This window comes from Notothenia rossii (assembly GCF_949606895.1).
Source record: "Notothenia rossii genome assembly, chromosome: 6".
In the NCBI taxonomy this organism is placed as follows: Eukaryota; Metazoa; Chordata; class Actinopteri; order Perciformes; family Nototheniidae; genus Notothenia; species Notothenia rossii.
In genome coordinates this window covers 31,598,479-31,624,476 of record NC_136909.1, presented here as the reverse complement: position 1 = coordinate 31,624,476, position 25,998 = coordinate 31,598,479, and the positions used below count along the sequence as shown (strand labels likewise).

At 40.0% G+C, this 25,998-nt stretch overlaps 1 protein-coding gene across 2 annotated transcripts in view; it reads right to left on the bottom strand.

The window, feature by feature from the left end:
- The window catches only part of dapk1 (death-associated protein kinase 1), a 117,349-nt gene that overhangs the window by 28,671 nt on the left and 62,680 nt on the right, over positions 1-25,998 (bottom strand). For both annotated transcript variants that reach the window (XM_079687176.1, XM_079687177.1), the window contains exons 5-18: positions 24,875-25,004; positions 23,292-23,340; positions 23,110-23,136; positions 18,578-18,730; positions 14,286-14,331; positions 14,008-14,097; positions 12,847-12,939; positions 10,058-10,177; positions 9,168-9,266; positions 8,441-8,539; positions 6,936-7,034; positions 6,650-6,847; positions 5,327-5,524; positions 3,037-3,135 (exon numbers count right to left, since the gene is read on the bottom strand). In XM_079687176.1, the coding sequence (XP_079543302.1) occupies positions 3,037-3,135; positions 5,327-5,524; positions 6,650-6,847; positions 6,936-7,034; positions 8,441-8,539; positions 9,168-9,266; positions 10,058-10,177; positions 12,847-12,939; positions 14,008-14,097; positions 14,286-14,331; positions 18,578-18,730; positions 23,110-23,136; positions 23,292-23,340; positions 24,875-25,004 (1,500 nt within the window). The remainder of the gene's footprint in view (positions 1-3,036; positions 3,136-5,326; positions 5,525-6,649; positions 6,848-6,935; positions 7,035-8,440; positions 8,540-9,167; positions 9,267-10,057; positions 10,178-12,846; positions 12,940-14,007; positions 14,098-14,285; positions 14,332-18,577; positions 18,731-23,109; positions 23,137-23,291; positions 23,341-24,874; positions 25,005-25,998) is intronic.

The following is a 25,998-nucleotide window of genomic DNA, read 5'->3' as shown; positions in this document are numbered from 1 at the left end:
CATAGGCACTAGAAATGTTGTGCAACAGATAATGTGTTTTGATGACATTTCACTTAGGAAGCCTACAAAAGGCAGCACTTATATACAGCCACTAACAAATGATGTAACTAAAAATGATGGATACAAAATGTAATTCCATATATTCTTCAACGTGTCGTCACTTGGCGGCTGACTCCCCACAATGCATCTCAACAGCTTCGGTAATCGTTTCTGATGTGTTATGCTAGTAGCAGCTCATTTAGCCTCAACAGGAGTTTAAAAAAGGTTCCGGTCAATTAAAGTGACAGCCAGCTAAACTAGCCAACCAGCTTTAACAACACGGCTAACTAAACAACGTACTGCGAAGAGTTGCCTGGGATGTTTTCAATGGAAAGTTGATTTCATAATTACTATGACTCGGATTCAAGTTACGGTTTCTGTAGTCTAGAGATACAAAAAACTGATACATAATTTTAGCCATATAAACGGAATTGACTTTGCTCAGTTAAAGTTGAAACAATGTGGAGTTGATCTTTAAGCCTTGACAATTGATTGCAGTAGTGACACACACATACTCACAATCACAATATGTGCATACTTTCATTCTCTCCATCCAGCTCTACAACTGCCCTAACCTGTTACTCTCGCTCCATTTTCCCCTCCTCACACTGACAGAAACAGCACATTCTCTGTGGGTTTTACGTCTCTTTCAGTCACACGGCCATCTGTCACTGTCCAGCTCTGGCTGCGGCTCCACAGGGACAAACAGCACCGACAGCCTGAAACGCCCACAGAGCGCTGCAGACCGCTGACAATGTTCTACTGAGCTTCTTATGAAAATCATTACTGATTGTTTTATATAGAATTTTTTTTATAAAGAATACTTGCTGAAGACATTTTCTAGATTGACTTCTTCCAAGTCTTAGGATTTCTTATACATCAATGGTAACACTATCAAACGCACATAATAAAATGGACATAATATGTTAGTATGCACTATAATTGACCAACCAACTGCTAAATTAATATAAACACAAGCTACTATTTGAAGTTGCCATTTTAAATCACAATTTAAAGTACAGTGCGAGTCAAATATCTAGGGTTATCACATGAGAAAAACAGAGTGGAGTCCAGTTCAAAAATAAAAAGAAGCCTGGAGTTAGCCAGAGGTGAGGTGTTTTACACAATGATGGCTAATAGTATGAGAGCACTGACCTATACTTTGTTTGGGTCAGGTACATGTCAGCAATGGGAATGTAAATTAAGTGCAGCTTTAACCCATAGTTGATCACTTTGTGAGACAAACGTGAGAACATTCAAAAGACCCACTCTTACAGATGGCAGGGTGTTACGACTATAACTAGTGCTGCTTGGCGACGGGCAGATGATGTGACCGGCTGGTGTTATGCTGGCCACAATATGAATATCTAAATATGATATCATCTTTAATATCCCTGCTTTATAATATCTATCCTCTAAAAGTGTTGAGTTGATTTATAATAAGCCAGAGCAACAGAGGAAGAAGAGAGGAATGATGACATAAAAGAAGGCGTGCATAACATTCAACATTCCGAAAATATAAAGTAATATAAATAAATATTATATATTGAATTAGACTTCTTGAGTGGTTATTTCAAGGAAATTGCACTATAAATCAACAAGCACTTATAAACCTGAACAATTGTTTGAAAACGTTTCCGTTGAGCCTATAATTAATATCAATTCGTAATATTTTCAAGTAACATCTGAGGATATCATTGGGAAACCGTGACCATCAAACAGAGCTAGTCTTGTAATTTTTCATTGAACAATGACACACGTTAAAACAGAGGGATTGATACAAATGGAGCCTTGAGTGTACTCTATCCTCCCTCAGCCGCGCAACAACAAACGCTGCTGACCGCAGGGCCACTGGACCGTATGATGTCAGTATGTGCTTTTGCCAGATTTAACATGCATAGCACATCAGCTGTCATACAATATTAAGAACTAGAGAATGCAGAGAGAGAGAGAGAGAAAAAACCCTGAGCGTTACATCTGACAGTGGAGCCAGATACGCATATTTATTTGCCAGATCAGAGTGATATAAGACCGTCACCATAACCATAATAAAGCTGTTAAGAGACAAGGCAATCGTGTGCAGTTTCTGGTTTCGAAATTGTATTTCACAAAGAAATACAAAACGAAGATGTTATGGTGCGGCATTAAAACAGACACATTGGGTCATTTAATTTCTTTGGACCAATGATGAGGAAAGAAGTGTTTTGTCAACTTCTAGGGACATTTAAGGCGAAGCTCAGGATTCAATAGTTTAAAGCAATTCCAGAATCAAAAATACTTTTAAGCTTTAATCCCAAGGAGGTAGATATCTTAGAGAAGAAGAAAGTGCAGCTGAGAATCAGGACAGCGGTGCTAATAATGAATTCCTGCAGATTAAACCCAGTTGAAGTTAAAAAGCAGCTTTTTTACTTTATTAAGGGGGGGGAAGCAAAGTTGTGCTCTGCTGCTCAAGCAGGAAATGATATCTCCCCAACAAATAATCAATTATCTAAACAAATAGAGAGTAACATTCTCTGTTTGTAGACTGTCATGTATGTTGTTTTTTCCATTTTGGTCGACCATGAGAGAAGATCCCAGAGGAAACATTATCAAATTGATCATGGTGGTAAATGCTCTCTACATGCATAGTTATTGACTTGTGAATGGGAAATTCACACCACACACACACACACACACACACACACACACACACACACACACACACACACACACACACACACACACACACACACACACACACACACACACACACACACACACACACACACACACACACACACACACACACACACACACACACACACACACACACACAGCAATACTTTAAAGATTTCACGTGAGGTTTACAGTGTCAATCATTGATTCCAGACTCTGACTTTGAACATTGTCAGGACCTAACGTCACATCGCTACTCTCCTTAGATCACATTATAATAAACGGTTAAGATACTCATACTGTAAAGTGAAGGGAAAAGCCTTAAGATGTGGGGCGACTTACGTTGGTGACGGCGTCAATGTTAGCTCCAGCAAGGCAGAGATGACGGACAACCTCAAGGCTCCCGTTGTTCGCCGCCAGGTGGAGGGGAGTTCTGCCATACTGGATGAAAAGGGAGAAAAATATCACAGGAGAGATTCAAAGGGGTCCTATTCTTAGGGTTCGTACACTTTTTCACCAATGATTTTCAATGAATTTTCCATGACTTCTCCATGACCTTTACCTGATTTTCCATGAACACAAAAATTACTTTCTCAGTACCACTGAAAATTGTTTATTTTAACATGGAACAGGAAAATAAGGTCTGCATATGAAACATGTTGTGCCTATCTAAAAAAAATCTAATAGTAGGCTTACTAGCTTCTACACGCTAACGGCTCCTACACACGGCGGCGTGCGTTGTCGCTTGCCGGCGGGGGGGGCTGAAACTTGACCAACAACCAATCACATGAATCTTCCGCCCCAGACACCAAAGCCCGCGGTTTGATTGGCTAGAGCTTGTACTGGCATATGATTCGATTGGCTGACGCCTCCGTTGAGGCGGCAAAAGTAGAACATTGCTCTACTTTTGCAGCGAGCACCGCGAGAGAAGCTACGCTTTGCTCCCACAATGCAGTTCGGTGAATCGTGACGTCACCCCATTCAAAGTGAATGGGCAGAAGCGTTGAAGCGGCAACGCATGCCGCCGTGTGTAGGAGCCGTAAAGCAACTACAATCTCTCACCAGCAAAATACCCCGTCAGTTAAATGCCATTTTACGTTTCATTACTATACTATACAGTATGTATTATCATGATAGTATTACTATTTCGGCGATTAGATAAAATATAAATCATATTTGATGCAACTTTAGTTACATTTCCATGACTTTTCCAAAACTTTGGGAAAAGTATTGTTTTCCATAACTTTTCCAGGGCCTGGAATTAGGATTTTGAATTTCCATGACTTTTCCAGGTTTTTAATGACCATAAGAACCCTGTATTATGCTTTTTGGGGTTATTCCTTCCCCGTACTGTTTTATATGTTTTGGTGCATGTAAATGGTCTGCATAGGCTAAAATCCCAAAGTAACCTGAGTGAGTTTCCCACACTGCCCCCTAAAAAAACTATCAATTCCCACTAGAAAATAAGCTTGTTTGAACGCAGCGTTTCAATCAATACCCTCCTGTCACAACTTGACATTCAACAAGGCATTCATCCTGTTTTATTGGAAACAGAACAGGAGACATTTCCAATGCCACCCTTCTCATTTTTCTTCCCAGTGTCTGCAGCTGACAGTGAACACAAATCCAGGCACCAAGTCATCAATGTGTGATATGCTGCTTTAGACAAGCTTTAAAAAAAAAGCCTGAAAATGATGAATAAATCAGAACATCTCCTAGCAGTGCCGTCTGCTCTCGATGCACATCACTTCCCTGAACTATTCTGGGAAAGAAATGTTTCAGTATGCGGAAGGAGATGAGTGGGCTACCATTGTTGGAGAACAGCAATCCCATCGCAGAATACATTAAAATGGATGGCGCCAAAATAGAAAGTAAAAAAGGCAGACTTGTGTGGGAAGTCGTGTCTGGCAGAGATGGGAGCTAGATGGGATCTTCAGTCAAATATAGACTAGGTATGTACTGTAAGAGCTCCTTAAAAAACACTAGTTCACCTAAATAATGATAAATATCAGAATAAAAACCCTTTCCAGCTTAACATCCTGCTCACAGATGGTAAACCTGAGCTGAATTGCAACAACTACCACAATAAAAGGCAACCACAACAATAAAAGGCAAATTCAATCTAATTTAAAAGTAATATATTGAATGGCAAATGTATGAGCCAAGTCAAGATTATATTTCATCACAAAGAAATAATCCTTATAGATTATATTATTTATAGATTATAAATAAATAATTTAGGGACAAGGGGGTGAGATTAAATAAATGATACTTCTTCTCACTCCTTTTCGAACACTAGAGAAACTCCCTCTGGAGGAAACTTTGGGATTTTAGCCTTTGCAGACCATTTACATGCAACACCTATACAACACACTAAAGGAAAGGGAAAACCCCCAAAAGAATAAAAAGGCCCCTTTAAAATATTTGCTTGTTTTACATCAAAACTCTAAACCTAAGTTATTCCCACCAAGTACATTTCTTCTGCTAAAATTAATGTTATGTAATGTTGTTACTTTGACAAGTGGAAATCTCAAAACTTTGCTTGAAAACATTCCTCAAATTTAAGTGAAATGACCCTGTTGTAAATGATACGTAGATTATATTGGTGTGGTGGGCACTGGTTTGTCCTCACCTTATTGGGGAGGTCGAGGCCAGCTTTGGCGCTGCATATCGCCGTGACAACGGGCAGGTTCCCGTCCTTACATGCAATGTGCAGCGGCGTGTTGCCATGGCGATCCTGCTGGTCCAGGTGGCAGTGGTGTCTGAGGAGGCAGCGGACCACGTCAACCTGACACCTCCGTACGGCCAGGTGGAGCGCTGTGTGGCCGTCCTGGACACACACACACACACACACACACACACACACACACACACACACACACACACACACACACACACACACACACACACACACACACACACACACACACACACACACACACACACACACACACACACACACACACACACACACACACACACACACACACACACACACACACACACACACACACACACACACACACACACACACACACTATTAAATATGTTTGCATTCAGACTCGTTAAACAAGGTTTAAGGCCCTTCCTTCTCACACAGGAAAGAGATCAACAGTAAACAGGGTTACAGAGAACAAAGATTCCTAGCTAGAGTTGAACTGGGGATGTTGCAATGACATGGTCAGCGTGTCAGATCTGTGTGTCACCCAGATGTTCTGCCTTTTAACTCTAGGTTGGTAATGTTCTTGAGGCCGTATTGACTTAGTATCATGGTCAAAGTACTGTTGGTGTAGGTATCTACATTTAAGGTTTATGTGCTTTTATTTATGATGTGGTATTTGTTATGTATTATCGGTGGTGGGCGTGCAGTTTGTGGTGGAGTAATTGGTTGTTCAACCTGGCTGCACTACATGCTCACTGTGTCTTTTTATAGAAACAGAGGGGGTGAGTCCGGAGGCAAAACCTTCCTTTGACTGCAAATGTATACCCCAGTCCTGCAACCATTTTCCACTGCAATATCCTTAACCATCAATGGCATGCGTCATTACACTCAAAGTAGTTGGTAATCTGATATATTATATCTTTGCTTGTTTTTTGCTACAATAAACGGTCAAACGAAACAGAAGGAGTAAAGCACAGTTGGAGCAAGTCAAATTGTTTATCTTCCTGTACTTAACACCTTGTGACCTTTTTTTATTTTGGACTGCCTATAGCCGCAATAGTTTTTCTTTCATTGGTCCCAACCTGTCTTTTTCTTATTTGTTTTTCCCTTTGGAACACTATTTTTTCTTCTGGAACTTAATATGGTTATCTATTCATCTTTATTCGGTGTATAATTGAAAGAAGCAAATGGGAGGAGTCACTGAGATGGACTAATGCATCGAAAAACCTGGATTCCTGACATGAAAAAGGTTCGCATTGCTATTAAAGCACAATAAGTTGGAGTTCTGATCACCTTGTCTGTCGCCCCTAGATCGGCCTTGTGCTCCACCAGGCACTCCACTATGTCTGCAAAGCCTCGAGCAGAGGCTGTCAGCAGCGGACTCTCCCCCTCGCGGTTCTTTGCGTCCACGTGGCAGCCTGCCTGGCAGAGAGCACGAGCAACTGGGGAGTATCCGTGCCACGAGGCGCAATGCAGTGGGGTCTCCTGCTCCTGGAAACGTAGAATGCAAAAGAATAAATGGTGCTCTGGTTGAAGAAAAGTCATTGTGTCATTTTGCTGTATGTGGAGATGTGCTTACCCGGTCAGAAAGGTCGGGGTTGGCTCGGATGGTGCACAGATAGCTCACCACATCCACGTTGCCATAGCGCGCCGCCACATGAAGAGCAGTCTCCCCTGACTGGAGGACACAACAGAGAATTAACATCAGAAACACATCAGCAGTTATTGTGAATGTATGGCTCAGAGTAAGATGATCATGTTAACTATAACTGAGAATAAAAGAGAATACTTTCATGTGGAAAAATACTTCCGAGAGGTGACTTTCAAGGATATGATGATTTTTCTTGATAGTCAGCCACTTTTCCAAAATCTTCCACTCAAACAATGCATTTAGATTTTCCCTTCCTGAGTGCGCAGACATCAGACTTTGGAAATCGATCCATGAGCTTTAACATTATATGGCTGCCGGTCAGAGGGGAAGCTTGTTAGCAGAGAGGCTGCTTATGTGAAATGAAACCTAAGATGCCGAGTGGTAGATAGGAAAGTGAACAACTTCAAAAAGCATCTAACAGTGCTGCAGTGATGAACTCTTTTTGTAGGATGGATGCATGCTAACAAAAGCAATGGCTTTTTCTGCATTTTGGAATATTGCAGAAAATAAGATCTGTCGCAAAGACATGCTTATGATACTTAAGCGTAATGATACAGCTAATGTTTGACGTGATTACGTTTATTAATCTCATTAAGTTACTTTTTAGCAAACGGCGTTTTTTTTAAGACTCAAAAGCTTTTGACATACACTTGTGGGGTATTTACTGAAGTATCTTATGTTGTAGAACAAAACGTGAAACAACTACAGATCTTATTTTAGGACTCCAGCTAAAAAACACATTAAAAAAAACTGTTGACTTAGAAAAAAGGGAACCGAATGTGGGGAAAATGCTACAGCTAATTGGGGGATTTAATAAAAGTACAGAAGCTCCATTAGACAATTTCTTGGTCACACACATACACCTCAGCTTAAGGGGATAAAGTGTAATATGACACTTTAAAGACCCTCTTTGTCAGTGTTTGCAGAGAAAAGAAGACACCACCGGTGGGAACAAATAATTAAATAATTAGTGGGAAGATGCTTTTAGGATTCCATCTGCCCAAGCCATCTCTGTGATTGTGGCTACACCGGCATCAAAAGCAAACACACACACAAAACCCATCTTTCTCAGCAAGACCTGTTTCTATAGCAACAGCAAATAAGCTGATAAAATACCAGAGTAACTGGTTTTCTCCCCAGGTGCTTCTTGTGGTGAGTGTGTGTGTGTGTGTGTGTGTGTGTGTGTGTGTGTGTGTGTGTGTGTGTGTGTGTGTGTGTGTGTGTGTGTGTGTGTGTGTGTGTGTGTGTGGGCATTTCGGAGAATTAAAGTAATGCTTCTCAGGAGGTTTGATGGGTAGGAGTGTGTAAGCAATTGCTGATGGATAACAAGAGTGTGTTGAGTAGTAGTGAGAATGTGTGTGTGTGTGTGTGTGTGTGTGTGTGTGTGTGTGTGTGTGTGTTTTGAGAGGGAGGAAGAATGGCACTTGATTCACCTTATCTTGGACATCCAGAGGACATTTCTTTTCATGGAGGAATTTCAGGGTCTCCACGTGGCCGTGTCTCGCTGCGTAGTAGATAGCGTTGGCTCCACTCTGAAGGTGAGAAAGAGGGAAGAGAACATTTCAGGATTTATCCCTGACCTTTACAAGAAAATCACGCTCCCCGGGAATCTGTCTGCAGCCCGATGATATGAACACATCCTTCTAAAATACTGCAAAGCATGTTTTTCTGACAAAGAGCCATTTAAAGGATGTGTTAGCATCCTGCTTTCCCAGGAAAACTACCAGCCCTGCACTCTTCAACTTTTCTTATTTATTATTGACTGTTTGAAAAGAAACCTGTTAGAAATGTGGTGATAATGTGTCAGTCATTTGCACATACACACAACTTCTATCACATAAAAGCAGCATCATTTTTCAAAAGAAACATATTCATATACATTTTTGAGTTGTTGAATTTAGCGTTTTTATAAGAGAAAAATCTTTAGTTGCTGCCCCTCTGGTACTGTGACCAAAAACATTTCAATTACTAATGTTGTTCTTTCATAATAACTAATAACAAGTATTAATAGTGTAGATAGCCTCCGTCATAATCAAAATGACAGTCTGTCACATTGTGTCTGCCTTCATTACTGCAGCTCTTTCATGGATGTCTATTAACCGTCTCCCCATGGGGCTGTCATAGCCTCACTGATTGGTCCAAACAGATTTCAGTCTTTACCTTGTCATTGGCCTGGATCTCTGCACCTTTCCTCATCAGCACCTCAATGATCTGCACGTTTCCACAGCCGGCGGCAATGAGAAGGGGAGGCGTCCCATGCTGCAATGCACACCCACACACATGTACTTTTGACTTTTCAGCAACCAAGATATGTTTGTGTTTATTTAATGTGAGCTGCATACTTCAATCTGACAACATAATTACACTCAATAGAATATGGGGAAATAGGCTGATTTTCTTTTTGCAGGGTCCTTAATATTTAGAAAGTATTGATGTGTTTTTAAAAAGTTGGAAACACAAGCTTAGGAAAACAATAAGGAGAAAGAAAATAGCAAGATGTAGATGTTCTGGCCTTTAAGCTAGGACTGTAATGCTTCCATAATCAATAAGGCAAATGTCGATATATATGGAAAAAAGATGCGTGTGATCATTTCCAAATCTAGTTTTCTGCTTTAATCCATATTTGTACAACACTGTCACTGCTGACAGAAGACTTGCCCGAACAAAGGAAGGGAAGCACCTGCAGCTTTAAATAAAGTCTCTCCTTATCTTTGACCGGCTTACATGATCACAAGCTTCAAGAGCTTTCTAGCTTTTATGATCAGAAACATTCACATTCTCTCCTTAAAAAGAGGCCGTTACACTGGACTTCCTGACAAATAGAAAGATGTTCGCCCAATCAGCGACCTTAGTGATTACACTGAACTGAGTGTGTGGGAAAGTGTACTGTGCTGCATACTGTTATAGACATGGCTTTTCTTAAAAGACTAGTTCCAAAAATCCAGATTTTCGGGGAATTGGAGGAATAAAGGAAATATTTTGTCACAAATTATTAAGCATTATTAAAAAACAGGGTTCATAGAACATAATGTATTTTTATTTATAGTCACCTTGTTGGGCTGGTTGACGTCGTAACTGTTCAGGGAGCTGAGCAGATGCTGCAGGCCGGGCACGTTGTCGTCGTTTATGGCGTGGATTATGGCCTTCATCACAAAGGAGTCTTCCTCGTCCTAGAGTGGTGGGAAAGACAGTTACCGTTCTACTGTTCATAGGATGATGACCTAATCCTGCAAACATTAATCCTGTGAATTCTTACTATCACATGCTTCCCCCCTCCCTAAGTCTCTCTTTCATCTCCTTCTCATGCTTGAAGACACACAGAAACAAACTTTCATTTTGCATCTGCAGTTCAGGTTTGAAATATATCATGGTATTTCTTTATTCTGTTTGTGACATGTGACCCGATAACCTTCAGTTTAGTGGACACAGGAATCAGCTGTGACGCTCTGCTGCATAAAGAGACGAGGAGGAGAAAGGCAGCGAGGTGAGGTGGAGGGAGGAGAGGAGGAGGCGAGGCTGATGTGGGGTCTGTTCTACCAAGCATGACAGTCCCGCTACATTCCTCGACATAACCTCCCCGCTGGGGGAGCCATGACTAAACCACCAAGAGGGAAGCAGACATAACGCAGACACGTACGAGCAGCAAACTGCCTGCTGGGGATTAAATAGAACAGACTTGCTTTGTTGTCAATTCACCAGGAAATAAAAATAGCAATCCTGATGTTGCATTTACACGTATCAAACAAGAAAAACAAATGGAAATGATAAACACTGAATAAAATATTTTCAAAAGAGAGATTTTCCATTTCTTTGTTGAATCATTAAATAAATAAAAACAGGATTAACAATGTATAAAATTGTAATGCAGTTGGAGTGTGTCTGTATTTAGTTGCGTAAGGCTCGGGGGTAAAAGGTGTCCGTGATTTAAATTCCCTAAAACAGGGCAGAAGATCAAACCGATGATGTCCAGGATGGGTCTTACATTTTTTTGGGGTACTTTGTTGAGGCAGCTTAGGGTGAACAGTTCCTCCAGAGAGGGCAGTGAGCAGACGATGGTCTTCTGGCCTGTGTTGAGCACCCTCTTAAGAGCTTTCTTATCCATCTCTGAGTAACTGACATACCATGTAGTGACACAATATGCCAGCACACTCTTGATTGAGAAGTTTTAAAACGACATCTCCTGCACTTGGACTTTTCTGATGATCCTCAGGAGGTGGAGTCCCTGCTGTAGCTTCTTCACTACGGTGGTGGTGTTAGTAGACCAGAAGAGATCCTCAGTAATGTGAGAACCCAGGAACCTGAAAGCTGGCTCCATTTCCACACAGTCCCTGTATAGTGTATCAATGCAGTTGTTTGGGGTTTCCACTTTCTGATAATTGCAATTTGTGATGCAAGATGGAGGGTTTTATAAATAAGTGATGCGTTATATTAAGTAGGGAATGACCAAAGAAGCAAGATGTTCTTCTTCTAAGGAGAAGGGAAGGACATCCGGAAAATACAGATGTGGTCTCGGACAAATAAAGGAAAATAGGGCCGGCATTCGGAATGAGTCATGCTCTTATGTCCCTCAAAAAGTTATTTATAAGATGTTTTGTAAAAGGTCATTAAACCGTATAAGCTTGCTACCTTAGCAGGATAACATCACAAAACATTCTCATAGCACCCGGTCATTCAATTCTCTGTCAGTTTCTCTCGCTATTGTTTTGTCTTGCAAAGATAAATCGATTGAAATAAACATATTTTATAATTCAGCCAGAATAAATTGAGCCACAATAAAAAAAAGAGTCACTAATCACCGATTGTGTTTTGAAATCATATCAAATTTTTGCTCACCTACACTTTGACACTAATAGCCTAAACAATGAATAATAAATGGTGTTATTGTCTTATTCTAATTTAGCCTGTTTTCATTTTTTTGTAATTAACATGTCAATTCACAATATGTTTATTTTTCACTATTTCTTGATGGTTTTAAAGTTCTTTGGATTGCCTTGTTGAAATGTTTTTGAGTCGCTAACACAAACAAATTCTTAGTTGAAATCGTGCAGAGTGCTGCACTGCGCTGTTCTAAACCCACCTCTGAGTAGAGGCTTTAAGTAAAGCACTTAACCTGGGATCTGCTTAGCCAATACAGACAAAAGATCTTTTAGCAAGCTTGTACTGCTGCAGTTCTGTTAGAGGTCTACTGGGGCTGCTCACTTATACCTGTGAGTACTTGTGACATGAGGAAGTTGCTGCGTAATGCTTTGAGGAGGAGAGAGGCCTGGGCCTGCTTGTTAATGATTAAGCCTCTCTCAGTGTTTGAATCTCAAAGAGTCGGTATCAATGTAAAGATACACACAGAAAGCTCTCTATCACCAATTGTGTACAAAAACAAAACAAACCGCCTAGTACAGTCACACAAGTTTCCCTCTCACATTCCAATAAGCCCAATCAGGTTACGCACACAGAGAAATTCCAACAATTCTACAAGCACCTGACCTCTGGGAAACGAGGAACAGATCAATTACATGTCGGGGCTCAAGATTCTCAGAGAGATTGTCGAGTTAGAAACACCAGAGCTGTAACTGAGAGCTCCGGGTCCTAATAGTAAAATGCACTTTAATAAAAGCAATACGAAACTCATTTAGCTGGCCTGTTAATGATATAAATGAAATGACAGGACTGCAGAGATGAAAGTGTTTCTGATTTAAGAGTTTTACAACATTTGAAGCATTTATGGTGTTAATTGCTGCAAACCTGATAAACCTAATGATCAAGATCTTTGCTGCATGCCGCCTCCTGTAACGACTTGTTGTACAGTAAACGCACAAATCAGAAGCAGATCTCCAGGTCTTACCAACGTGTCTTCACTGCGCGCCACACTCATGTTGCTTCTGGACAGGAAGGAGCGTGACAGGCGGTTGCATAAGGAGATAAGTCGGACGGATTGCTGGAAAAGAAAAGAAGAAGAATAGAGTTCATGAATGAGCACAACTGGAGGATGTCAATGTCAAGTCACGTTCAGGGACCAGGAACAATGTTCTGCTCTATACAATCACCTTAATTACTTAGCTCTTTGTGATTAACACTCTTAGGTGACTTGACTCTTTATCAGGCCACACATTGTTAAATCGAATGTTGTGTTGTACAGAGTTGGTGCACTTTCTTTCTCAAGGACCAGGTGAGGCAGGCTATTGTACAAACACACCTGAAACATCCATTCGGACGGGTAAAACATGCTGAATATGATAAAGTTATCTGAAACAAACAAGGGCTACTTGCAGAGGTCAGTCTGTTAGTGGCCAACAACATCCAACAATTATGAATGCCCAAATCAAAAACTATTATCATTTAGTCAAAAACGTAAATGTTACTCTATATTGGTGTCTGAAAAATGTCCTTTGATTTTTTTTTATATTTAATGGCACTCTAAAATGCATCTCACTAATCCTGGTTGACTTATTGACTTAGATATTAAACTGAGCTAGGGATAATGTTTTAAATTATTTTAAAGCTACTAGAAATCAGTGTATGTTCTTTTGAGAAATGGATGTCTTGAATTAGAAAATCAATAAACCTTTTTAAATCTCACTCAAACAACAATGTTTATATCCATGCTTTGTCATGTTCTTGTTGTCAGTTTTACTTGTGGAGGGAAATAAACTCAAAGTTGAATAACGGGTTACAGAAAAAGCCAGTAGCTTCCAGTGTGGCGCTCTGGAGCATGAAGACGGAGACATGGCATGACAGCTTCGCCAAAACACCGCAGATAAACAATCCCTTGATTCCTTGCAGGCTAAGAGGCAAAGCTAGGTCAGCCGTGACGGACCGAAGCAGACAAGGAGACGACCGCTGAAGCGAAGCTAGCAGAAAATGTGTTTGCTATGGCGATGCCGCAGCAGATGTAGTGACAACGTCTGAGGAGGGGTTTTATGAGCTTTTAACGTGTAGTGCTTTAGGGATACTGGATCAATGTTCTTGTTTTTCCAGGAGTTTGAGAAATAAATAAAACACTTACTTTCCATTTTCTCCGAGCTGCAAACTTCTTGAACTTCTCCATGTTGACAGCCGACTCCTTCCTGCTCAGTGCTTGTTGGGTGTCTTTTGGCTGATTCCACAAACACAAGGAAATGTATAGAGAGAAACAAGTTTGTGAGAATATTCTTGGCAAGACACATTTGGTAAAGTCAATGGAGGCTTGGCAACATCTGGCTTATAAACCCAGACCATCTTAAATATGCCACCAAATGAAAAAGGATACATTTAACATTGAACAGAAAATAAAAAGGGTCCAACCTTGATCCAGGGGTGCAGGAGGCTGTCCTGAATCGTCATTCTCTTTCTGTGAAGAACAATGATACACATATTAGGAGACAGAGAATATTTGCTGGATCTCTTAAGATATTTTGCACTTTACAGTAATATAATATACAGTACATTTATTTTGCACACCTTTACAATCCCCGGACAACAAGCCCTACTTTCCCCGCTGTATTCATCACTTTTTAGTGTCACCTGGTTTCCGTTGTGTTTTGAGCTTCTTGCAACGTTTTGTGTTTGCAACATTTTTGTCAACTTGTTGAATGTTTTCTAAATGCTGCCCAAGTGTTGTCAAGTTGGTGAACATGTTCTTCATATGCATGTGTTTTGGCACATTTGTGTTTTAAATGTACATTACGTTTCAAAAGTGCAGCAGGTTTCCCAATCTAAGTGTTTTCGGACGTAATTAGTACTATTAGTGGTTTCTTTTGGACGATATGTTTTAGTTTTTTGTGGCAAAGGCGAAATGTTGTTATTGCCAAGCACACATCTGTATTTTGGGCCATTAAAGCATGTTCACACGAGTCGGTCATTTTAAATGAAGCCGCAGATACACAGAGGTCATCTAGTTATTTAGGCAGATAGAAATGCCTTAGTCACAGATGTCATTGTGAAACGACAATTCCAACAAATCAAGTGTTGCATCAGGATTTAAACTTAGTCTTAAAAAGAAATGTACTCGTGGATTAGGAAGTCTCCACACTTGCCTTCCTCAAGGTGTCCTGCCCATTTCTATCCATCAAAAGTAAATGAAACGGATGTTTTTTTTATGCAACATACCACACATGGATGAGAGTATATTTATTTATTTCAAAATAGTTCAAGAAAACCACTGGTTGTCAGGAACACCAGAAGCATTCCTGTTTTTAGTCTTCATCATGTCAATAAGATTGATAAATAACATGTATTTTATGCAACCATCTTCCTGTTCAAAATCAGAGAGATTAAAGGGATTACTAAACACAGACAGCAAACACAGCTGTGATCAGAGGGATTAAAATAAGCGTCACTCCCATGAAAGTAAAAAAAAAAAAAAAAAGTATGCAGTTCTGAGACAGCGATATCAGATCAGGACACTATATCATGGTCATAATCCCACTTACAATTTAGAGAATTAGTTGCAATTTTCAAAGTTATTTCTGTTTTTAGAGTATCTAAATCAAATATGTGTAACAAAAATGCAGCGCCCTAATTCATTGTAATGGGGCCAAATGGATGACGCAACAGAATCTGTCATCCGGGTACTTTAATACTATAAAATAACTTAAAGTGGATATTGTGTATTGTGTAACAACAATCGCTCACCAACACTGCCAACTGCATTAAAAAAAATTATCACAGTGTTATGCGTACATTTAGACAAAAACAGAGTTAAGTTGCCTTGAACTGGCTATTATCTCTAAACAAATAATTTAGCTAATTATGCCAGAAGAAAATACTTTTTTCTGCCTCTTGTATTGGTTTCATTTTTTACTGAATATATTTGAGTTTAAAACATTGAATGGGACAACATCTCTGCTGGGTAACACAAACAAAAAAGACTCCTGAAATTAAAACTTTAAGATGCCATATTATTATATTCAATGATAATTGAATTGGTACTTACTAGAAATTTTCGAAACGAAACGTAATGTGATGACCTCATGTTTTGTTCTATATTGCCCTTAGCTGATCTTAAACCTCTCATTTCCTATGTGAAACTCTTGGTTCTCTTTAACAGCATGCCAAATGAGGTACCGAGACAATCATCAAAAGTCACATGACAAACCGTTTCGGCGCGTTGGGAAAAATCTAAACAGATGCGAAACGTTCGAAAATATCTTTATTTAAGAGCCTAGACTTTGCTATTGGTGGTAATGAACCCTACACGGTAGGTTAATTTTAAACAAGATTTATTCTAAAGTTGTGACAAAATCAAACAAAATATTTAAGATTTTCAAATGAAATTACGAGATATTATATTCACACCACTAGCTTCTTCCCCTAAGTACTTCAATATTATCTTCTTTTAGGTTTCTATTTTTCTGATCGCCTTGCACTCTCGTGATGTGTGTATATAAATAGATAACAGCCAATCTAGTGTACCAGTCCTAGTGCTGCGGTTGAATGTGCATCACTGCAAACTGACTATAAAAAAACCAATGCATTCTTTTGTAAAAGTTTTTGTTTGTTTAATGAAAGCCAACACAACCTTTAAGGAAACTGGTGTGGTTCCAGTTCACACACCACTTCCTCCTGTGGACATCTGTTCAATCCAACATCCCTGTCTCTAACTGAGGCTGTTCTGTGTTTACGCACACACCTGAGCTGAAGTAAAAACCCACCAACCCCCTCCTCTGACTGAGGTAACAGGGCACTTGGTCATAGTGTCTTTCCTTATTTTACATGAGAAAATGTACCATATGTATTGCTCAATCACAGTGATTGTGCTTCTGCAGTCCACTGTCACAGTGAACATTATGAATGTGTGTGTTCTCAAGGGAGCCTTCATTAATCTTCCTGCCAGCCCAGTGGATCCTTGTCTGCTAACGGTGTAGATAAATTAAGAGCCTTTCCGCTTTGATAAACTCCACGTAGGATTTCTCAAAGTCAGTCCCCTCTTGTCGCCCACTGTCTGTTTAATGCAACCCGTGCTTTTTCTCACATTATCTAAATGAAATTATCTCCATAACTATAACGGTTCACCGCTGTTCCAACACCCTCGCTCTCGTTTCATTGTTCTGAAGGAACAGCAGAGAGGGTTGGAGGCACTCACGGTCTTTTAGTGTAGCTGCAGCCATTCAGTTGTTGCCAGAGCAACTCTGGGAGACGTTCACAGTTTTAGGTATCATATCATTGGAACATGTGCAATGGGTCTATATTTAATTTGTTAGCTTTTTAGAAAAAATAAAAATTGAATATTCAGAAATATTGTGGAAATGATAAAGAATAAGGGATTAGAGACAATGTGTCATTTATTGTGCTGCATTATCTTTGAATGCTAACTGGCAAAGAGCTACTGCCTTTCTCATTTCAAGTCCATATTGACACAAGGGGTCGACCGATATTCCGCATTTGACCGATTATCGGTATCGGCCTTTTTTTAAATCAAATTGCCGATAAAACTTTGGCTCTGATGCGGCCATTTCTCTGGCTGCAGTCACCACTCTGTGTACACGAGCAATGTCCCGCCCACAGCGCTATCTGATAGGCTATTACTGAAGTGTCAATCAACAATCAGTGTTTTGTAGCAGCTTATTGGGATTTTATGCTAGATAGACAGACATTATTTTGATATAATAAATTAAGCATTATTGTTAGTTAAGCATGTCAGCCTGCAGCCCCACTTTTAACTCTCTGTCTCTCTCTAACTCATTGCAGATGGCTGCACTAAAAAAACAGGCACAGAGTAAACCAGTTGTAAGATGTTTAAAAGTTCATGAAACATAATGTATGCTTAAATGCATTTCAAAGAAGTTCTGTTGGAGTTTATGTTATTCTACATTTTGACACCAAGATTTTCTGATTTTACTGCAAATGTATATCGGTTCCAAATATCGGGTATCGGTATCGGCCTTGAAAAAGCCATATCGGTCGATCCCTAATTGACACTCTTACAGTTGTATTCAGAAAGATAATTTTCTTTAAATAAAGTAAACATTTTGTAACTGGTAATTTTATTAATGGATCAAGCAAAACTTTCCGAAACGATCACACACTACCACAAACAAATACAACAGAAGCATGAGCAGAGCTCGGAAAAAGGCATTAGCTGTCAAAAAGGTGTTGTTTTTTTAGAGTAGGAAAAAAAATGAGAAAAAGTTGTAATGGTTTTTCTTTAAAGTCATCAAGCAGAAAAGCCAGCCAACCTGGACTGTGGGAAATTGTGAGAGCCTTTTTCACTATTTGTCATTGACTTAAAGGCGCCCTATTATGCTCATGTTCAGGTTCATATTTTTGTATTAGGAGAAAGTCCCTCTGCAGGGAACTTTGTGATTTTAGCCTTTGCAGACCATTTACATGCACATGTATTAGGTTGCCACAAAAACTTAATGTATTTAACACACTACAGGAAAGGGAAAACCCCCCCAAGAAGCATAATAGGGCCTCTAATGATTCATAGAAAAGAATGGAACTCATTAAATGTATAATGAGTTGAATCCCTAGTTCACCCTTTATGTCCCAATGAAATCATATCAATCAAGGTCATGCTGGGCTGTTACTACACCTTAGAGACAAAGTACCCGATAGCATCAAAATCTCAAACATAAGAAAGGGATTTGACATACTTGGGGTCTTTTACAAGGAGCCTTGTGATGAAGTCTTTGGCCAGGATGCTGGTGCTGCTGAAGAACTCCTCGTCGAACGTGTAGTCCACCGCCGACACGTTGGCCAGAGTCTCCTGCTTGTTGTCCCCCAGGAACGGAGACGCACCGCTCAGACTGCAGGGACAGGACAGAGGGTGACAGCAAGGTGAGAGGTGTGTTGTTGAGCAGGGAGAGACGATTAGGGTTGATATGTTTATTATACACTTATTGTGCTAATAATCCAGGGACAGATAAAGATAAAAGGCACAATGAACACGTTTGAAGATGAAAGGTTTTATATGTATTATAATCATATAGTTATTGCGATTGTGTGACAGCCTTATCAATAAAACAGTCAAACAGAGGGAAAAATATAACTGAGACATTATAAAGAAAATCTGAAATTGGTGAATTTATTTTTGTACTGCGTGTTTTAATCAACGCAACAACTTCAGATCCTTTAATTGTATTTACTCTAACAACACGCCGAGCGCTGTCGATTTGACTTCAAGAATAAACTCACACGCCTGTGATCAGCTTCGGCTCTCAAAACTGAAACCGTGAACCTACTACTCTTTGAGGTTGGGAATGTCATTACAGAGCTGTGCAGCAAATAACTCAACAGTCAAGCCTCAATATAAAATGTAAGTTTTTGGGGCGACTGTAGCTCAAGAGGCAGAGCTGTCCACCAATCAGAGGTCAGGGGTTTGAACTGCTCCCGATCGCATGAACAACAGAGTTTGGGTGATCTTTTTAAAAGGGTGCTTTAAAAAGGCAATCTATTTATTTTTCTTACACAATCACAGTCACTGGAAAGCTAGCTTGGAAGGCTCTTGTATACATTGATAACACGAGGAGTATAGTGTAAGGATGTTTATGGGACAATGTTGCCCACTATGACGAGTCCAAAAAGTGTGTTTCTAATGTACAAACACAGACAGTTTAAAACACACAGGGCCCCTGCATGTAGATGAGGTCCCTTGGGGCATTTAAAGCACATATTAGTATGTGACAAACACCGGCCTCAGAAAACCTCTCCAGCTGGTCAGCACCAGGCGCCGATAAACACGCCAGCTGGGACAGACATGTAGGTGGTGCGGGGGTCAAGCTCAAGTCGAGCGAAAATATATAAATGTAGGGCACAGCTGCTCACAACAAACAAGTAATTAAGGCTCTTAACTAAACAAGACAGCCAAAAAGGCAGTGAAACGTGAATACAGGATGCTGTGGCAACATAGCATAACTCTAGTATTTACAGTGGCTGACAGGGACAACTGCACTACAACGGCCAAAAACATTTCCATTAGGAAGCACGTGCTGCAGTTTAAAAAACAACATGCAAATTAAAAGACGCTGCAGGAAGCTCAAAACACAATGGAACGGGGAAAACACAATGCACACAGCTGGGACCGGAGCACTTGTTGACGTTTGGGGATTATAAATTGGCCAAATATTACTGTCACTGGAAACTTAAAAAGTATGTTTTATTGGCTAATTTGAACAATGTGATCGCATGATTCATTCTGATATTATTGCAGATCTGCTGTAAGCTAGCGAGCTAACCTCATCATTTCAAAGAATCACTCAAAGAGTTATGAAACAGACCAACTGACAGAGTGACATTTGGAAAACTTTATAATCCTGGAACGCCAACAAGTGCTCCGATCCCAGCTGTGTGCATCAGTTTTTAGTGACCTTGTTTCTGTTGTATTTTCAGTTCCCTGCAGCGTTATGTGTTTTGCAGCGTTTGGTTTATTCAGCCATTTTAGCAAACCATGCACACGTTTGTCAAGTTGTTGAATGTGTTCTAAATACTGCGTATGTGTTGTCTAGTTGGGGAAGATGATTCTTCATAGTTTTATATTTGGACCGTTTATGAAAATGCATTGCATTTCTCCTAATGGAAGTGTTTTGGGACGTAATTGGTATTATTAGTGTTTAGTTTAGTACGATATGTTTTTGTTTTTTGAACTGCCAAAAACACTGTTTTAATAAATATATATAATATACAGTAACAATTACAAATATATATGCATTATGCACAATTTTACTTATCAAGCTGATTCACAGCAGACTGAGACTGATCCACTACCTTCATTCAAAAGGTTTCAGGCTACATTATCTCAAAAGAAGTCTCTTTATAATCTTTAAAAAACGGAAACCATAACATATTTGGTGATTACTTTAGAGGTCCCTGATGGAGCTTTTGTGTGCAGCTCTGATTACAGCGCGGCAATTGGGTCATCACTCATGCAGACAAGGCCAATTACGAGGTTGTAGGTGCTCATGAAAATCACTGCAAATGGTTTATTGAATTATCCCAGGCCATTTTTTTCTGTTCCTTTTTTATTCTTTACAAAAGGAGAGGAGCAGTAAGTGCAGCTCAGTGTTGCTCGGCTGTGATAATAGGCAGGGAGCGATGTTTTTTCTACCTCTCCAGTCTGTGACAGCTGTGTGGGTGGACAGGGTGAACAAAGATTGTGTGTGTATATGCATTTGCTCATGTACTGTAGAGGCAAAATGATGCATGACTTTAACAGCAACTCCTATTCCTTTTTTGAAATGAAGTGTGTAATGTTTGCAGCTACTCATTATGTAACAATGAGATAACACCTATACTTTCAGCCTCCCTATCTTTACCTCACTGTATTTTGGTGAGGGCTCTCCACATGTTCGTGTGGGCACATTTTGTGTTGGTGCTTCGCGTAGGTGTCTCACTGATGGATAGAAGGCGTGTGGGAAGCTTAGAAAAACCTTGTAACCGGGTGAATAAAAAGGACAGCATGGTCGAGAGCCAACAGCAGTTGATCTGTCGGCCGCCAAGGGGCGTGAACTTTTCTCTCGCTCTTGAATTAAACTGTGCTGACATGTCTGCGAACGGCTGCATCACCAACAATCGCTAGTTCAATGAAAGGCCTTGGCTGTAGGAGATGAAGATGCTCTTTATGTGTTGGATGTTGTAAAGATCAATTGGTAGTACAAGCAAAGTAGCAATAAAGGAGAATCTGTTTAACAAATTATGACACGGCCGATATGTAACCAGTTCTTCTTCTCTGAGGTCACCAACAAGATCAACAAAAGAGTGACCAGACCTGTGGCATCAGTATTTATATATAAAAAAAGAGCCATTTGTAGATCAAATGCTTTATGATTCAACCACGTATGTTTTCAGGTGAGTGTGATGGACATTTACAATTCCCTATTTAAGTTTTCATTTTCAAATACAGGAAGCATTTTCGGATCATTTCATCATGTGCAGCAAGAAAAGTAACACATTTTAGATGCCTGTGTGTGCATAAAGTCCTCGTGATTTTTTTTAAATTAGTTAAAAACGTTTTTTAATTAAGTATAAATACCTTGCTGTATAAATCTTTTATTCCGAGTATTTTTGAAAATATATATGTTTGAACCCTTGGTAGCGGTGGACAAATATTTAAGCAGCACCACATTGAAGAAATATTTGATGTTCAAGTACTTCAAATTGTTCTTGCGCATACAATTCTGAAAACAGAAACCCAACTTCTCATTTCCCCATGAGGCAACAGTCGTGACCACAAATGCAGTTTTCACAGGTAGAAACCTTGAGGAGAACAAGGCTGACCAATCAAGGCACACACAAGACACAAATAATGTAAAGTAGCATAAAGGCATCTGAAAATAACACCTAAACTAGTTCAGTACACAATTAAATATGCTGTGGCACTGCCTGAGTGGAAAACAGCACCAGTGTTACATCACAGAGCATGTGGTAAATAATGACTCACTGTGTTATAAACCAGGGTCAACAAGAGGCAGCTTTTTGTTTGTCCTGAGATCTGCATGATGCTGTAGGCCTTTCCGCATGTTTGTTATTGTAATGAGAATTTAAAAAAATGTTGATTGTTCAAATATTTTGTTATCTTACCCCTGGTGTCACTTTACATTTTGAATACTTAGAAGCAGTTCAGTAAAAGTTCAGTAAAAGTGAGAAGTCCTTTTTGTTTATTGAAAACCGTTTTTTTACTCTTGTTTTGCAGCGTAGAAGATCAGGTTTGAGACTTGTGTTTTATTAGACTTTTGTTTTTTGATTAGGGAAGTTTAAGTTTTTAATCAAACACGTCCAAAAAAGACGCTGACTTTGACACACTTGAAATGGATGTGGTAAGATGATAACTCATTTAAGTATTTTAGGACTCATTCCTGCACCATTTAAAAGTAAATTCAGGAGGGCGCTAATATCAGCAAAATGATATCTCTATTGACAAAGCGGCTGAAACAATATCACGCTCGAGGGCACTGAAAATGTCGTTTGAACATGCTGCGGGCTGCTCCATTATTCACGAAAAACAGCGCATACTTCACAGCGACGGTGGCTGCTGAGCGGCCCGACGACTTCAAGGACAGTGAGGTCAAAGGTCATGTTTACAGAGTGATTACGCCCTGGGGTTTGTATGAAAATATGAACACAAAAAGGTGTTTACAATTGACATTTCACACACTTATCCATCATGGCTGGTAATATTTCAGATACTTACAGGATGTAGGTTATCACACCAACACTCCTGCAAGACAGAGAACAACGTTGTGTATTTAGACAGCCATGCATTGTGCAAAACATACATTTACTTAGCAGCAGATGTTCATCAGAAATATGATGTTACAACAGCATATGTGCATTACGCTCATTGTAGAGCAGATTGACTTTTTGTTTACTCACCACATGTCAGCCTCCAGGCCCAGAGGTTCATAGTTGACTACCTCTGGAGCTGTGGGGAAAAAAGAAGATCATTAATATTCAGCCCAACACACACACACACATTAACTTTATCTCTGATTTAATTTTCTACTTTCCCTTACTGATTCCTTTACTTGTTTTCTTCTAGCAATGCCTCCTTCGTGAGTACTACTTGAGCTTGTTAGCACATTTAGATTGTATTTGTTTCTTTAGGTGTGTGTGGTTTACCACCTACTAGTGCTGAGATTATTTATCCTCTTTTTTTCTCTTGTCACATGTCTTCAGATGTGTGAACACTGTAGTTAAAGTTGGATTATTGCATTTATTTCTAAAACAAAACAAGAATACTGGCAGAGAAAGAGGATGACTCCAGACAACTGCCCCTCCCTTCAAGCATGTTATTCTGGCTTCAGAAGCGAGTAGAACACACTAGGAGAAGCACAATTGGGTCCCTTTAAGAGTTGAAACTGCAGTTCCCTTGATTCAGGGGAAGTAAACAGGAAGTATAAGGTTGCCATGGAGACGTTTAGCTGTGGGCTGAAACTTGAGCCACATTTATTTAGCCTTGAAATGTTTATATTTCCTGTCCATGTTTATAATGGAACGAATGGATTCAAACACTATGACTATTATTAAACTACTTTGACTATGGAAAAGATGATGAAGATGATACCTAGGCAGGGGCCGGAGTTATAAGGAGTATCTTTTTATTTATTTAAATCACCTTAAAACACAACATTCAGGTCTTTTCATCATCCGACACGGCGTCATTTGAGACATGACATGTTAATTACTTTTACAACATTTACATTTTTGTAAAGAGAACTCTCTTCTCTTTTATCACAGCAAAACGAAATACTATGAGCTATGGCAAGTTAAACGATCTATATTTATTTATGTTATTTTTAGACACCTTCTGGGGCTTTATGTTTTTCCTCCCCAAAGTGTACAAAGGTTCAGGGTTTTCAAGGAAGGTATTTGTTTGTGGATTTATGGATAAGGTGTTCAAACCCAAAAGAAATGTACCAAACATTTTTAAGTATCTTAACAAGCTGTCAAATGGCTTTCAGAGAGGTTAGGTAGCTTAATAATTCAAGCTTTCTGACACTTGATCTTTATTTATAGCATTTGACCGCTGCCATCCTGCTACAGGCTCTGGTCTTGGCCTGGATGCTGGTAGTTGGCAGCAGCGCTGAGGAGGAGGAGACTGGGAGTATTGGCAACTGCCCGGAGGCAAAAAGGGGTAGGTGATGGGAGATGGGACGGAGCCACTGATGTGTCCATTAGTGTGTGTGTTCGTGTTGGCAAGAAGGATGAGTTCTGATAATCTCCAGTCTATTATCAGCTCTCTTTCACTTAGTCCCTATGGCACATTTGTCACATTCTCTCACAATACGCAACCCCTGGTATAAAGCCAAGAACACAGGGTGGTGCAGGGTGTGTGAGGTAGAGAAAGGATGGAGATGCACAAACTCACTGGAGCAGAAGCTTTTTATACAAAATACGGAGCAATAAAATAAGAAAGGACCATGATATATATGATATACAAACAAAGTGATACTGACCTACAAATTCTGGAGTCCCAAAGATGTTTTTAAAATCATTGCCAAAATCTATCTTGTGGGCCAGGCCGAAGTCGATGATCTTGATGCGCGGGTGAGGCACTGAGCGGTGCAGCAGCATGATGTTCTCCGGCTATAGAAGGTAGAGAAAGAGAGACAATGAATAAGGGGGGGACAGGGAGGACGGACAGCATTAAGGAGAGGTGTCATTTTGCCTATTTTTTAACTCACAGAGGATGAGTGTTGAAAACTGATCCGTTAACTTTTTCTTTACATTTTCTTTAGCTGACGGTTTTATCCAAAGAGCTTGACAAGTGCATTAAAACACGAAGATACAAATTCAGAACAGCAAAAAAACATGCAGGTGCATTAGCTTCAAATGAACTAAAACCCTTTGGTTAGTACAATAAACCCTCTGTCTGAAACCATAGCAAAGTCTGCTCTGGTTGGTTAGCTGGCCGGCTTTGTTGTGATCCGTCAACCGCTTATAGATGTCCCGCCCCTTAGCCTATCATGTACAATGTGTTGGAGTGCAAGCCAATAGAAGAGCAAGTGTTACATAGTGATGTCACCATGTTATGAGTCCAATGGAGGCGTTACAGGAAGGGGGGAGTGTGTGGGAAAGAAACTTCCTCTGGCGAGAACTGTAGGATTTGAACCTTTGCAGACCCTTTTCATCTACACAAACCTATATAACAGACTACAGGAAAGAGAAGCCCCCAGTAAGCATTTTTAACAATGTCCTGGATTACCAGTGTCCCCTAACTTTTCAGTGTAGGACACACACTAAGTGTAAGCAAGGGTGTGAGCAACAGAGTCAGACACAAAACCAGGAACTGGCTGGCAGGAAAGAGGCACCAGCCATGGAAATAAAATGCAAAACACGAGTAGAATCCTCTCGAGGAAGTGGGAGAAAGGAAAGAACGGCGAAGATCTGCTTTGAGCAAAGACACACAACAGAAGGAAGACATTCCTAAGGATAATGCCCCTTTCAAGACGAATCCATTTTCATTCCAATGCTCATCCTTTCAGCTGCACTATTAGCCAAACTTGAGGAGGACAAGAGGAGGCGCTTAGGATATACAATCAGACTCCAGAGCAGCTCGTTGGTTTTATTCTCTAAAAAA